The 15351-nt window shown below is 53.0% G+C and overlaps 2 protein-coding genes across 2 annotated transcripts in view; both read left to right on the forward strand.

Annotated features, from left to right (window-relative positions):
* CACNA1H (calcium voltage-gated channel subunit alpha1 H) overlaps nucleotides 1-7428 on the forward strand; it is a 103118-nt gene extending 95690 nt beyond the window's left edge. The window contains exons 31-33 of the mRNA XM_026053940.1: nucleotides 2964-3147; nucleotides 5594-5769; nucleotides 6283-7428. Of these exons, the coding sequence (XP_025909725.1) occupies nucleotides 2964-3147; nucleotides 5594-5769; nucleotides 6283-7323 (1401 nt within the window). The 3' untranslated portion in view covers nucleotides 7324-7428. The remainder of the gene's footprint in view (nucleotides 1-2963; nucleotides 3148-5593; nucleotides 5770-6282) is intronic.
* Nucleotides 7429-12269: 4841 nt separating this feature from the next.
* B9D1 (B9 domain containing 1) lies at nucleotides 12270-14792 on the forward strand. Its single transcript, XM_026054099.1, has 7 exons — nucleotides 12270-12335; nucleotides 12472-12540; nucleotides 12809-12920; nucleotides 12988-13084; nucleotides 13232-13294; nucleotides 13745-13812; nucleotides 13981-14792. Exons 1-7 carry the CDS (start codon nucleotides 12270-12272, stop codon nucleotides 14121-14123), a joined length of 618 nt encoding a protein of 205 aa, XP_025909884.1. The 3' UTR covers nucleotides 14124-14792.
* Nucleotides 14793-15351: the final 559 nt, after the last annotated feature.

Raw genomic sequence — 15351 nt, forward strand, 5'->3', positions numbered from 1 at the left:
TATCATGAGTCAAGGCACATTTAATGGCGAGTATCTGGCAAGATCTCCAAGCAAATTCTGTGCTCAGATTCAGCTCTTGCTGACCAAGCAGGTTTCCCTGTGCGAGGAAGGGAGTGAGCCATATGAAGGAATAATCCACCAAAGAAGCCATATAACTAATCCATCATAGCTCCACCAGGTGTCCTTTAGTTTCTCCACCTGGATATCAAGGGTCTTTGTGGTAGCACCAAAGGGAGAACATGGTGGAAGACATCCTTCAAAGGCAAGCAATAACTGGGACTTTGTAAATACAACTACAAGAGGTCCCTGAGTTTCTGCTGGCAGAGCAGAGAGCTTGTTATCTCTGCAAGGACCAACAGAGGTGGCCCCTTAAGCCCCCAGAGTTGGCCTGCACGGAGGTTTGCACCATTGGCATGTGCAGAATGAGACCTCTCATCTCCTGCCCTTGTTACCTTCTCCTTTCCCCATCCCAGAGGCAGTGGGAGGCGCTGCTGGAGATGCAGCCTCTGGCCAGAATGGACAACAGGGATGAGGAGAAGCCCTTCCTCCAGGAACTGGGCCCACAGCTTGTTTGCGGGCTGTTGGCTCCTGGCCTCTGAGGACTAACAGCATTCCCCATTCCASAATATCCTGCGAATCTCCTTTGCTTACAGAGTAACTTCAAGCTCTTTAATCACCCAGGAAGGGTCGTGTCCTGTGGAGGTATTTGCAGGATTGTTTTTCTTGCATTCACTCAGCACCAGAGCAAAATCAGAGCTCCAGTAGAATATTGATTCCCAGTCASGGGAACTTGGCTCACGGATTTAAGGCACTTGACGGAGATCTCTGAGCTGCATCAACAAGGCCCTCTGCAGTCCATTTATTGCCTTTCTGCTCGGCCTGAGAGGGGTTCCAAAATAAGTAGATTCTCACCTTGCACATCTGAAGACATCTGAGTGCTTGGGATGCTCCTGCCTCACATCTGCTGCTGATGTGTGTTGGCGCCAGCATTCCCAAAAGCAGCCAGTCCAGGATGGACATTCGTGGTATTTGAAGAGCTGCCTTGAATTCCCCAGGTGCAGGATGAGACTCCTCAGTGCATGGAGCTTTTCCCACCAAGCAGGAGTTCTCTGGGGTGTCCCCAAATCTTCCAGTATATGGAGTGCAGCGTGCCAGGTGTGAGTCAACAAGCTTCATGCACATGCTTAAGATTGCCATGGTTCAAAGTATTTCTCATAGCACCTTTGAAATCTGCCCAAGTGCCTGGGTCTCAGTAACTGAAACCCTTAAAATCACAGCTGCTTGTGTCAAGAGGAGATTTTCATACATTCATCCCAGCCAGCAAAGAGCCACTTAAAAGCCTATAAACAAGAATCAAGATTTGATAGAAAAATACTGTGATTCTTCTGTTAGACCACTGAGAAAGAGGAGCAAGGGTTTTTTCCCTCTTCACATAGCAGGGTTTTAACAATTGCCCGGCTGTGTTTGGCTCAGGTGTTGGGAAGCTGATGGCTTATTAGCAGCGCTGGCCCAAGGCCAGCTGGCACAGCCCGCGTTGCTGGTCCATTCACAGAGCAGATGAAAGGTCTGGGTGGCACCCCCAGGTCTGCCGTGCAAGCCYGCACTTAGCACTTGGTGCCAACTACCTGTGAATAACTCCTGCTGATCCCCCCGTCCTCGCAGCCAAGTTCAACAGGGTTAAAGCTTCAAGTAATTTGGCTCAGGGTGTCTTTCTTTAGGGATCTGCGGAGAGAAAATTGTGAGTCAGGAATGCACTGAAAAAAAACAGATTTAACTAGATTCTTGGTGACCTCCAAACTATCCAGTGAGAGATGTCAGGCCCAGATTTTGTTAGCACAGAGGGAAAACAGCCTGGTGGAGCAAAGCAAAATATATATAATTTAAGACGTGCAGCTGGGAAAATGTTTTCAATCAGTCACTTGGAGGCTGACGCTAAAGGAAAACCAGGGCGATTAGTTGTTCTTTAGATAACTTGGTAAATTGTGAGGGGAATGTGTCTAGGACTAAAACCTTGGGGCAAGGTGCCAGGCTGCAGATTCTGTTCCAAGGGCTCCCATTTCTCCATGCACTCGGCCAAGCTGTGGAACCTCCTCTGTTCCGGCATCATTTGACTCTCTTCGGATAAATGTGCCCCCAGGATGAATGTGCTGTGAGACCTATTGAGGTGACCCTGCAGAAGGCCTCAGGGAACCAATGAGGGGACCAGCACTTTGGAGAGATCCATGATGAGCCCTGCTCGTTTTGGCCACTTCCAACTAGACCCCTCTTGCACAGCTGCACACAGAGACATTCAGATTCCTTATGTGTTCTGATGGGGACTCCTCACCCTGTGTGCTGCTGGGCTGGAGCATCTTCCCCTTCCCTCTGCTTCCCACCGTGTGCTGCCTTCTCCTGGGGCTGGTGGTGCCTCGAGCGCTYTGTGTTGTGGGAAAGAGGCCCTGGTGTTAATGTGGGTGTGTGTTTACCTGTCTGCCCATGTGTATGTTTGTACTGGGGGGGATAATACACGAATTTTCGGAAACACTTGGTACCTTCGGTCACTGTGGACTGAGACTGGCCATTTGGCCAACTTTTCCTTTGGCCATTTGGCCAATTTTTGTGGCTCTGGGACCAGGGTTCACTGCCACTCAAGGAAATCAGAATGTAAACATGAAAACTGCTGGCTTTTTCATGTGTGCAGAGAATGGGCCCGTTTCCTGGACCTTTTTTTCACTCTGCRTTGTCCAAGATTCAGCGCTGTGGTTGGTTATTGATGCCTCTTTTTACCCAAGCCACAACTTAAGCTCTGTCCTGAGCAGCTGCGAAGGAGACCACTTTCCCCTTGCAGTCACCAGGCTCTGCAAGATGCCAAGAGGAACATCTGCACGAGGTCTTAAAGCAAAAAGCAGATGAGAAGGAAATTGCCACAAATCCATCACCGAGATGCTGAATGACCCATATTTCCATTTCTGCTCACTTTGCAGGGCAGCGCGACCTGTCTGCGTCCCCACAACCCGCAGAACCTGCTGACGGTCCGCAAGATCTCCGTTTCCCGCATGCACTCCTTGCCCAACGACAGCTACATGTTCCGCCCTGTGATGCCAGCGAAAGCCCCTTTCCCCCTCCATGAGGTGGAGATGGAGACGTATCCCTGCAAAGCCCAAAGAGGTAAGGTTCCTGCTCCCTGCAGAAGTTGGGGTTTTTATCACATGACTGCATTTCCTCGGGATAAAATATAAAATGGTGGTTTGGTTGCGGAGAGTTGGGGCACCCAAGCAGTATGAGAGGCATCGAGAACAAGCTCTCAGCTGAACAAAAGGATATTTGTGCACGTTTGTTCAGAAGGGATCAACCATGACATCATGACTGCAAATCAATAAAATCACCAGGAGTAAGTTCTGGGGTCTGTATTGCTTCCTGACAGAGCTCCTCCACAACAATTGCTTCTGCAGCCCTGTCTCGGAGCAGCAGCTTTTCAGTGCGGTATATTGAGCTCACAGAGAGAGGAGTTTCTTTGGGAACWTGAAGATTAGAAAGCCCTAATGGTTTTCCCTGCTCTCCAGGGCTGCTGCAGCTTGGTCCTGTAATGAGTCTTATGGACAGACCCCACAGTCAGGGAATCGCACGGAGCCTGGAGGCTTTGTGTGTGCGCAACTGCATGCAAGTATATTCCCTCAAAAATGCCTTTCCCCTGCTTTGTTGAGTTGATTTGAAGGGGAAATCAATAGGAAAGAAMATATCTGCCTCCCTAAAAGCACATGTGCTTCGTGAGTGGCTCCCAAGAACTTACCGGCCTGGTTTCCTTTGATTCAATGTTGTTTGAAATGCAAGAACAGCTTGGAGAGATGAGTAGTGGGTTTGCAGAGCCTGGTGGGATTGGCAGGATCTGCTCTGGTTTCCTCGGGTGAAGTAACTCTATATTTGTTAAACTCTCTGGATACCGGTTAGTGTTCTCTGCTCRGTATTTATTATTATTTCACCTGCAAATTCTTTGCTAAGCAAAGAAAACAGAGGTTGAGTTTCATGGCTGCACCACTGGGGATGATTTTCATCTCTGTAGTGGGTGTAGATCAGGATTTATACTAGTGTAAAACTGCTGTGATGCTGGCAGGTGTGGGTAGAACTGACCTRGGATTTTCTCATCTTTACCCAATTTCTCTCCAAGGAAACTTGAGAAATGACTATGATGGGGAAACTTCTTTTTTTTCTGACCTGCTGGGTGCATCTGATTGCTGTGACGTAGCGTTGTGCAACTCCTGACCAGACCAAATGCTGGTTAAGTGGCCGGCCCATAAGCTACAGTGCGAGTAAAATTGAGCTTGGACAGAGGCTAGAATGAGCAATTATACTTCCATGGACTTTCAGTGTCATCTGAAGCTGTCTGGTCTTCTCCCAATATTATGGAGTCTACACAATGAAAATATTGTGAGAGAGACCGATTCTTTTCTTATTTTTGTCTTAGACACAGTTCTTTGATTTATTAGAAAAACAAGAGGAAAATGCACAAATCGTGGGGTGTTTGGTTTCCTTCAGTGTTCCTGACTGTGCAGTTTCGAGGACTTCTTGGTTTCATATAAAAGAGCTAGATGGAAAGCTTCCAACAGGGGGAAATTCCAACCAAGGATGGGGAGGAGAGTGTAGGGCTTTGACTTTATGGCAGTGTTTGTGACAAATTTTATGACTTTTTTTTTTCTGAATCATAAAAAACATTTCTTAAAGCCTGGATTGATACATGGATGGTATGGACTCTGACTGGGACTTGGGCTGTTGGAGAGCCCAGAAATGAAATGGGAAGAAGTGGGGCAGGTTTGGGGTGGAAACCTCGCTGTTCCTGTGGCGTTCTGGAGAAAAACTCCTAAAGAAAAACGATGAAATGCTAAATTTTCGCTCTTCCCTACAACAAATCTCTTTCYGAAATGCAACTGCGAACTGCCTGGATGGCTTTTGTCACAGGTTCAAGTTCCCTGACCTCTGGGCGAGATCTCTTGAAGTGATGGATGGCCGTGTTTTTAACGTGGAGCAGCAATGTAGAAACAGACGTGGGGTTTCAAGCTAATGAGCACAATAAATCMTCCAGCCCCCCAAAAAAAAGAAATAGAAAGGCATGAGACGTTTCAAATAAAGCAGAACTGCAGTAAAGCAGCACCACGAAGGGGCTGGGGTAGAGGGATTGCCTTCAGGCTCGGCCAGGGCACCGGGACCCTTCGGGAAGGGAGTGATTCCTGCTTGATTCCTGACCGTGGCGAGTGTCAGAGCGCTCCAAGTACTCCRTCATCTGAAATAGAATGATGGGCACTGATGGCATGATGGCCCTCCTGTGTCTATGGGGGCTTGAACGGGCATTGTTSCAGAGGGCAGAGCCACATGCAACGCAGCCAAATTGCAGAGGAGACTTCATTTGTAACCTCCTCCCTGTTCACGAGGYACAGCCTAGCATTTAAAGCAGGAGACAGCAAAAAGGAGGTTTTCATCTGGGTGCTCCCCAAGGCTTCCATGAGGTGTGCGAGATTTCGGAGGGCTTTTGCTTTCCCTCTTGCCTCTCTGCTGGAGTCTGCAGGCCCCGGTTCTGCCTCCAAGCCTCACAGTGGTGCTCACTGCTCTCTCTCTTTCCCAGGCTCCATCACCTCCATCCACTCGCAGCCCGCGGGCACCTGCTCCTCCCTGCGAGTCCCAACGGAGACCTTCCCGCTGGCRCGCTCTCCCAACCACGAAGGCCGCCCCCGCTGGAAGATCCTTCCCCCGCACGTTGTCCCTCGCTCTCCTGCTCTCAACAAGCTGCTGTGCAGACAGGTAGGAGGCAAAGGCCCCGCGGAGGCAGCCCTCCCTGTGGGCCCCCGGCTCCCTCCTGTTCCAGTCATTCCTACCCCCAGGATCTGGTTTTCCCTCCTTCAGAACAAAATGTTTCTGATGCTGGTGCCGTAAAGTTTAATACACGTAAGCGGCAGCGAGTTACAATTGAGGAAAAGGTCCTTTCTACCAGTTTTCATCTTTGAGGAGATAGAGTTTCATGAAGGAGRTGCCAAAGTGCAGGGAGAAGATGCCCAGTTCAGCTTTGCTGTGCCCTGAGCAGCCCGGGGCCAGCCCTGCACCATGTCGCTAGCCACGGGTGGCATCGGCGCGTGATTCGGTGCAGATGTAGAGCGAGACCAAGGCTGTGCGGAAGGGCAGGGAGGACGTGGCTGGCACAGGAGGCTCGATGGGCTGCTGTGTGTCAGACCCTCGGCCGCCGCCTCCTGCCACATTCCCGCGCTGCCCGCCGAGGTGCCCAGGCTCTCGCCCCATCTCTCTGTCCCCCCGTTCCAGGAGGCCGTCCGAAGGGACTCGGTGGACACGCAGCCGCCGGACACCAAGGACAAGCTGCAAGCGGAGCCCGGCGAGACGTCCCCGTGCCAGAGCTCCTTCCCCGCCAGCCCGCTGCATCCCGCCTCCATGCCGGGCTCCCCTCCGCGCTCGCCGCTCCGGCCCGCCGGCCTCTCCGCACGGAAAATCCCACGTGGCGGCGGCACYGGGCGGCCGCCCAGCCCCGGCGGCAGCGAGGCCGAGGGCGGCCCCGCCGAGCCCTGCGACGCGGCCGACCAGGAGGTCAGTCACATCAACAGCGCCGCCAAGGCCTGGGCCCAGCGCCCGGACGCCGGCGGCCGCTCCACGTCGCCCCTCGTCTCCCCGGCCCCGTCGCCCCTCCAGAACTGCAGCCCCCCGAGCCCGTGCGGCGGCGGCGGCAGGGAGAAGGACTTGAAGAAGTTCTACAGCATCGACACCAAGGGCTTCCTGGCTAAGCCGAGCTGGGCGGACGAGCAGAGGCGACACTCCATCGAGATCTGCCCCTCCGGCGGCGACGGCTTCGCGGTGGCCGCCGAGGAGAAGCCGCGCCCGGCCGCCCACGCGCCGCCCGAGTCCGAGTACATCCACGGCGCGCGGAGGAAGAAGAAGATGAGCCCGCCCTGCATCTCTATAGATCCTCCCATGGAGGACGACGGCGGGGCGGCCTCGCGCTCCAAGGCCTCCGAGAACAGCACGCTGCGCCGAAGGACCCCGTCCTGCGAGCTCCCGGCCTTCCGGGAGCCCCCGGAGCCGGCCGAGGGCCAGCCCGCGGAGGCGGCCGCCAAGGCGGAGCGCCGCGGGCCTCACCTCACCGTGCCCAACTTCTCCTTCGAGCCGGCGGACGGCGCCGCCTCGGGCGGCCTCCCCGAGCCGGCCCCCGCGGACTCCGACCTCCCAAAGACTCCGCGGAGCCCCCCGGAGAAAAGCAAGGAGCTGCTGGGCCCGGCCAGGAGCCCCCTTCGGAAGCAGGACTCGGCCACGGGGGCCGTGGCGACAGAGGAGGCCGCGCCGGAGCCCGTATAGCTCCGCGCGCCGGGAACACGGGGGTCTCAAGGGCTTGACACCAAACGCGGGGGTTGGAAAATCCCAAGGGACCGCGCGGCTCCGTGGCCCCGCTCCCGGGTTTCTTCTTCTGTTGTTGTTGTTGTTTCTTTTCTTCTTCCTTTTTTTTTTTTCTTTCTTCCCCCCTTTTTTGGCAGTCACTTGTTCTTAAGCGCTGTGGAGGTTTGCAAAAAAAAGACAGAAAAAAAAAAAAAAAACACAAAAAAAGGAAAAAAAAAAAGAGATTAAAGAAGCAAGAAACCAAACGGACGGCTGAGCGGCGGCGGGGCCGGGGAGCGGGCTCTTTCCTAGCGGGACACGGGAGCCGGATCGGGGGGTGGCCCCGTTCCCGCCTGCCCCCCGCGGCCTCGGTCACATTGATTGGGGTGCGGYGTGGCGGGGACGCGGGGGGGCCGGGGGGGCTCGCTGGCCTCTCGTTTTATTTTTTTAAACCTGCTCCATTTTGGAAACGGCGCCTTTTAGAGACGACCCGTTCGGCGGGAGAGCCCCGGCGGGGGGAGCTGTACATTCTCTGTATATCGGCACTTATATACATAGAAATAATGTATTTGTGACATACAAAACCAGGAAAAAGACAAAAAAAAAGTACCACAAAAAAACTCTCTCTTCATAATGCACATATTTTTATAGAGAAACTCTGCTGGTTTTTGCATTACGTGTGACTCCGCGACTGGGTGGTGTTCCCTTGGGGTTCACGTGGACTAATTATTACGGCCCTTTGGTTTCCAAACGTTTCTCTTCGCTTCCCGTTTTCCTCTCGCCCCTTCCCTCCCGCCCTCCACCATCATCCCGCCGGCTTCTTCTCGCCGCTGACGCTTTAGGTGTCTCTCTCGTTTTCCTTTTGTACTTTAGAGGTYGTCCTAACTACAGGAAAGAAAAAGAAAAACCAAATCACTACTGAATTGTAGCCAGTGCAATAATAAGTTATTCATTCTTCTTGTCTGTACAACTGTCCTTTTTCTCCTTTTTCTTTTTTTTTTTTTCCTTTTTTTAACTGAAATTCAGGTTACATGTCGCAATAATCTGAACTAACGTGCACAAACAAGGTTTCTTGTGTTACAAAAAAAAAAGATTTAAAAAAAAGGAAAAAAAAAGTACGAGAGATTAAAAAAAAAAGACAAAGCAAATAAATAGTAAATTATTTAAGAAATGTATTTTGTCTACTGCAGTTCAGAGTAAATTATTGCTACGCTGTGCAAGGGTGTGAAGCGCTGTCCTAGGCGATGTTCTGTGTGAGCACTCGAGCTAACGGGCCCCTCTCCTCCGGAGCTCCCCTCGCAAGAGGAGCCCCAGTCGACACCTCCCGTTTCCTTTCTCTCTTTTGGGGGTTATTTTTCGGTTTTGGGGGCTTTGTTTGTCCTTTGTACCTTCCTTTCCTTCTCCTGCCCCGCTCTCCAGCCAGGCCCTCGCACCGGGCRGCAGCAGCAGCAGAAACACATGAACAGCAGCAACAACAATTTTTTTTTTTAAATCGTTTCTTTTGTTTGGTTCCCTCCATGCCGCCTCATATTTATGCATTCACATATATCTTCTGTTATTTATGCATTCATTACTCCAAAGGCAATGTATCTTGTTTCACRTGTATTAAACTGTATAAACTGGACGCGTGGCTTGACTTTGTGCCGCGAGCCCTCGGGCACGAGCCGGGGCACCCAGGTGAGTCTCCAGTGGGGCCGTTGCTTCCCCTAATGCCCAGTTATTGAGGATTATTGGCAGTGATGATTCCGGCTCGGTGGGAGCACGAGGAGCTGCAGGAAAGCACCGCGCCAGCAATTATTAATAGCGCTTTGGGGACACGGCSGCAGACTCCTCGCCTTGCAGTTTAACCGCCAGGCTGGAAAAGAGGGGAGGCGAATTCCCGGTGCTGGGCTGCGTCCTGCCCCGGCACGTGCGGTGCCCTGCTCCTTGGTGCAGGACTTGGTTCCTGGCCCCAGTGGGTGCCCCACAGCCCCCCGGCGCCTTCGGCAACCGTCCCGTGGGAGCGCCGGCACCCGCAAGGCGTCGAGCAGCCGCATCCACACATGCATCCGCTTCAAGGGAGCAGGCAACCGGGATGTGACGGTGCCCCAGCTGCTCCAGCAGGCTCCGGTGTTGGGAAGTGGCCGGGATTCACTGGATACGGGAAAGGAAAGAAGAGGAAAGCAGGCAGAGCGCCCCGTGCTGCTGCGCCGGGCCTGTTGGCTGCCAACGCGGCTGCTTTCCAGGGAGAGGATGGGCCTGTGGATGAGCAGCTCCCCAGCACAGCCGGCTCTCGGACACCACGACCGGGTCGTCACTGCGGGAACAGGATCCCCCATCCCCAGGAAAAGCCACCCCGGGCGCCGCTGCCGGGTCCCTCCCGGGGACTGTCACCCACAGGGCAGGAACAGCAAGTGGGCACCGAGCTGCAAGTGCTGGCAGCGACGCTGTGGGACGCGGCGCGGGGAGGACCCATCCTCGAGGACACAGCTGTAAGGATGGGAAAAAACACGGCATCGGTGCCTTAGATCCCGCATCCTCTGGGAGCCGAACCGAGGATCCAGCAGCGGGGACACGGCAGGCTCTGCCGCAGGGGACACCGAGGGCTGGGGTCACCGCTGCTGCCCCCTGCGCTATCTGCATTCGGATGGAGCATTTCTGGACCGGGGGGACCGGCTGCTCAGAAACCCCCGCCTCATCCCTAGGGCGACTCCTGAGGTCTCGGCCCAAAGCGTCAGGCAGCCCCAGGCCGGCCCAAACCCGGCCACGACTCGTGAAATGGTTTAATGCTGCTGCCCGTCGACTCGGGGAGCCCATCAGCAATTTCCTCCAGGCTCTCTGCAAGCGTTACGTGGCTCCCGGTCGGAAGTGAAAAGCGGGAGGTAAATGCAGGTCATTATTATTTAATTGGATCGATGTCTACTTTGCATTTTTAATGCCGTGCCGGTCGCGTCGTCGCCAGCCAGGCTCCTCCATCTCAGCGAGACCGCGGAGCGAGGAAGCGTCGCTGGGAGCCTTTGAGGAACAGGGATCAGAGGAAGATTCAAACCAATAGTGCAGGGGACACAAGAAGCTTCACAAAGTGCCTTGCAGTGTCTTCAGACGGGGTCTCTTTCAAGGCTACGATTCAGAGGATGTCGGCCTGAAAGTCTCAGCCTGAGGAGGAGAAAAAAAGCATAAAAAAAACCAAATCTGAATCCATTCCCGACGCAATTAGCTACAACCTTTAATCTGTCATCGCTGCGAGATCATGCGGGTTGCAGGAATACTAATAAGCATTTAGTAATTGTACAAGCTTCCATAGGATAATTCAAACGACTTCGTGCTTTAAACCTTCCCCATTAAGCGTTAAGCACATGGCTGGACTCTAAGGGCTGGGGCCGTGTCGGTGCCTTTATGGGTCGTAATTGGGAGGTTTTTGTGCATCCTGACAGAGCAGCAGCAGCAGTAGCAGGGTCCCACTGGCTCAAATCTCCATGAGTCCGTCCTGCAGCAGCTCCTATTCCCTTAAGGAGCCCCAGGATCCCAGCGCCTCCAGGCGTCACCACCCTCTGCCCATTCCTCTTTGATCCTGCCTGGCTCAGACTGACACTAATCCATTTTCCTCATTGGCAACAACAAAAATCTCACAAACAAACGYGTTCGAATACAAATTAATTCTTCACAGGAGCTCGGACAATTCCCAGTCCTCGGCAGGGCCGTGTCCTGCCTGAGGAAGGGGTCCGAGATGGCCCCAGCCTCCTAATTACCCCTCGTTAAYGAGGGGAGCAGCGAGGGGTGCCCAATTCCCCATCCCAGCGGACACCCATTGGATCCAGGACACAGTTCCCGGCTGCACTGGGACAGGCWGGGCCGCCAGCTCCTTCCCACGAAAATAAATCCCCGGGGAACTATTTCCAGCAGGAATTCCAGGTCCGCGTGCTGAGCTCGGCCTTTTCTCCTGCACTCCCAGGTCCCTTGATGGGAACAGCGGGTGGGCAGAGCTCGAGGAACAGAAGGAAAAGGCGCCTAAGGGAAAGGGCAGGGAAGCTCCCGGCAGCTCCTTGCAGCCAGAAAAAGCAGGCGGGAATGAGTCAGGCAACCCAGGGCAAGCAGCCTAAAAATACAGCCGTTTTAGTGCGGATTAATGACGCAGTAAAATGTATTTCACCCGCTATTTAGCAGGTGTGTGTGGTAAATAGTCGGGATTAAAAACAATATCGCATCCGTGGTGCCAGCGCCCAGAGGCCGGGTGAGGGGCTCCTGTCCCTATTCCTGGCACTCGGAGCCTCATGGAGACCATGGGAGATTTTTTTTTTTTCCAAATCTGAGGCTTTTTGGGCGGGAAAAGGCCCCATTCCCTTGGCCGTACCATGCCCTGGGCCACCAGTATCATTTTAGGTCTGGCTTTAGGCTGCAAGAAATATTAACACAAAATGAAATAAAGTGACAAAATACAACAGTGAGCTCCATTACAACTTTATGTACTATTTTATGTACTATTTTGCATTATACACAAAATCCCCGAGCTCGGAGGGGCCCGGCACTCGGCGGGTGCTTTTCTCCTCCATGCCAGTAACGGAGTCCTGATTTTCTCCACGATTCCCACGGACGGGATTTCGGCCACGCCCTCCCCGCTCCTCGCGACCGAGTTTCCCAAAAATCCACAGCTAAAAAGAGGAGAAAACGGCCGTTTTCCGGCGCCAAACGCGCCGCGGCCTGCGCGGCACCGCAGCGCCCTCTAGCGGCCGCCTCGGGACCGCGCGCTCCCTGGCGAAGACGTGAGAAAAGGTTTATATTCAAAAATAATAATAATAAAATAAATTTTAAATAAATCAAGAAAATCGCGGATGATTTGGTGTGTTTTGGGGGGCGCGGCGGAGGGGCAGCCCCGCGAAGCGCCGCCCGCCGAGGAGGTTTGTCCCCGCCGGCGCGCCGTCCGCGGTTGCCAGGGCGACGGCGCTCGCGCCATGGCGGCCGGCGGCGGCCCCGACGTGTTCCTGGTGTCGGTGAGCGGGGAGATCGAGAGCGGGCAGGTGAGCGGGACCCGAACCGGGACCGGGACCGGGACCGGGACCCGAACCGGGACCGGGAGCGAACCGGGGCCCGCGCAGCGCAGCCCCCGCGCAGCGCGGCCTCGGGCCTGGCCGCGCTCACGCCGCCTCTCCGCAGTTCCCCGGCCTCGACGAGCTCTACTGCAAGTTCTGCTTCGTGTACGGCCAGGACTGGGTGCCCACGGCGGTAAGAGCGGCCCGCGCCCGCCAGGGCTGGTGGGCAGGGGGAGCGGGCCCCACGTGGCCGCCAGGGAGGTTCAGGTCGGCCGTGAGGAGGGGTCGGTGCGCGGTTTGAGCAGCGGGGCACTGGAAGGGGCAGCCGGGGAGCGGGCGGATCCCACGCGGTGCCCAGCAGCGCTCAGGGCACGTGCGGGTGAGGCCGCGGGGATGCGGGGCSGGGAGGGCCGCCCGGGTGGGCGCCGGGGTCTCCAGCGCCGCTGCCGCCGCTCGCGCAGGGCCTGGAGGAGGGCATCTCGCAGATCGCCTGCAGGAGCGACGCCGCCGCCGCCGCGCTCGTCTGGAACCTGCCGCTCGACATCACCTTCAAGAGCACCAACCCCTGGGGCTGTGAGTGCCGGGGCGGCGGGGCCCGCGCCGCTGCCCCCCGTCCCGCTCACGGCCGCTCCCCCCGCAGGGCCGCAGATCGTGCTGAGCGTCTACGGGCCCGACGTGTTTGGGCACGACGTGGTGAGAGGCTACGGGGCTGTGCACGTGCCCATCGAACCCGGCAGGTGAGGCCGCAAGGGCAGGCGCGGGGCCTCGCGGGCAGGGACACCCCTGAAAGCCAGGCACCTTCACTAAACATACCTTTACTTACAATTTAACCCAGCGCCGTGTGGTTCATGTCTTAATTTCTCTGCCTTTCATGCTTGTTTCAGGCATATAAGAACCCTTCCTATGTTTGTGCCAGAATCCACATCAAGGCTGCAGAAGTTTACAAGGTAATGATCAAAGACTTCGTCTTACTCACAAAGAAGGATTTTAAAAAAGAAATAGTATCTCCAGCTATTCATTTGTGCACATGTGTGTATTTTTTTATCATAAACAGATATAAAACCTTTGATTCCCTCAAAGTATTTCTTCTGTGAGAATGGAATCAGACTCTTTCTGAAACTGCTTTGCCATAGACAGATCCTATCTAGCCTAGAAATAGTTTGCTTCTAACATAATGTATATAAAACTGGTTTCATTTTTTTCCCTTGGAGAGACAAAACTTGTCTTTGGTCAAAGCTGATAAGCCATAAAGTTAACCAGTCTACAAAACTCTCTGCTGTTAACAAAGAGTCCCTATGTTTTTTTTTTTAAACCACAAATTATTAATTTTATATGTCAAAACTAGCCACAAATGAGTATATCCAATAACTTGCTTGTTTTCTGTTTTCTTCTTCAAGCTGGTTCACGGGGAGACGTCCCGAATTTACCGACCCCAGAGTGGTGGCGCAGGGAGAAGGCAGAGAAGGTGGGTCCTGAGAGCTGCCAGCTGCACTGAACGTGGCAGGAGGTGCCGCTCGACCATCCATTCCCTCCCGTGGAAAGAGACATCAGGAGAGATCCATGAGGAATTCAGCAGCTATTCCAAAACTCTTAACCAGTGTTACTGAGGAGTTTTYCTCTCTTTTTCTCCTAGTAACAAGAGTGCGATCTCAAGGCTTTGTGACCATTTCCTTCAACGTGGTGACCAAAGATATGACGAAGCTGGGCTATGAGGTGACCCCAAGTGACATGGAGAGCCACTCTATGTCYGTCACAGAAGGGATTCATAATTATTAAACGCAGGAGTGAGATGTGCAAAGACTCACACAGCAGATAGGCAAGTGGGAGCTTTTTGGAAAAAGGAAGTGAGTATGTGACAAACCTGAGAAAATGTCACAGGAGACATGGGCACAAGTCCACGAGGCTTTGGAATAATTTCCTAAGTATAATCATTTCAGTAAGCATACGGGTTGAAAAATAACTAAGTTGGATAAGAGTCTAGATTACACAAAAACACTAATATCAAAATATAACACTTTTCTATATAAAAGAATTTTCTAGCAGTCTTTTGTACACTCTTTATATTAAAAAAAAAAAAGTTTATCTTTGTTTTCCTGCATTTAAAGCATCACCACAAACTGCGCTGTATAGTAAAGGGTTTTTTTTCTGGTAACAATTAAAAATTAAATGCTCACACCTTCCAAAAATGAGGGGCCCTGGAAGTGGTGCAGTGCTACACACCCCTGCTTTGCTCTGCCCTGAACTGCTCTGCAAAAGCAGCAGCTGCTTTGCCAGGTAATCCCGTATAGTCCTTGTAGAATTTGTGAAATTCATTAAGATAGTTCGTGCACTCGAGAAAGCTGTTGCAGTTTTTTTCAGTGAAGCAACCTGAACTTTTGCCTTTTGCACAAGATGSTGACTCCCCATTTCCAGAGTTTCTTTCTGAATAAAGCTCCAAGGGAAAGATTAGAACAGTTTATTATGGAGGAGTTACGGTGAGGTGTCTGCAGCGTGAGGGTACAAAGCTGAGCCTCAGTCTACACCGTTTCTCTTCTGCTCTCTTACCATACCTTTCACTGAACCCCCTTTAGCTTAAGATTACTGTTCTTTTAGGCAGAATAAAAACACGTGTCTAAATATTTATGTGTTTGTCTTTCTGCTGCTAAGGGCTTCATTTGTTTCTAACAGAATAGATGTCATGCAAGATTTACTCTTCTTACAGGTACAAAGAGAAAGAAATATACAGCAAAATGACTAATCACTTAGTCACTTTGCTGTAAGAATTTGGGCATGAAATCCTGTGTGTTTTGACTGTACATACCCCGAGGGGACTGTGAGAAGGACTTAATACCACCCTAGAAAGGAACAGCCACAGCACCRAAACTGCAAAATGAGGGCCCAAGAAGCAATATACAATAGGGTTGAACTGTGCAGCTTTCAGGATGTAGATGCAATAAAGCACCCCAGTTGGTCTAATTATTAGTGCATACTCAACAGTMTAACCTAAGCCTGCTCTTGTAAACAG

The sequence above is a fragment of the Nothoprocta perdicaria genome, unplaced genomic scaffold (genome assembly GCF_003342845.1).
Source record: "Nothoprocta perdicaria isolate Ctin4 unplaced genomic scaffold, notPer1 scaffold_12, whole genome shotgun sequence".
Classification (NCBI taxonomy): domain Eukaryota; kingdom Metazoa; phylum Chordata; class Aves; order Tinamiformes; family Tinamidae; genus Nothoprocta; species Nothoprocta perdicaria.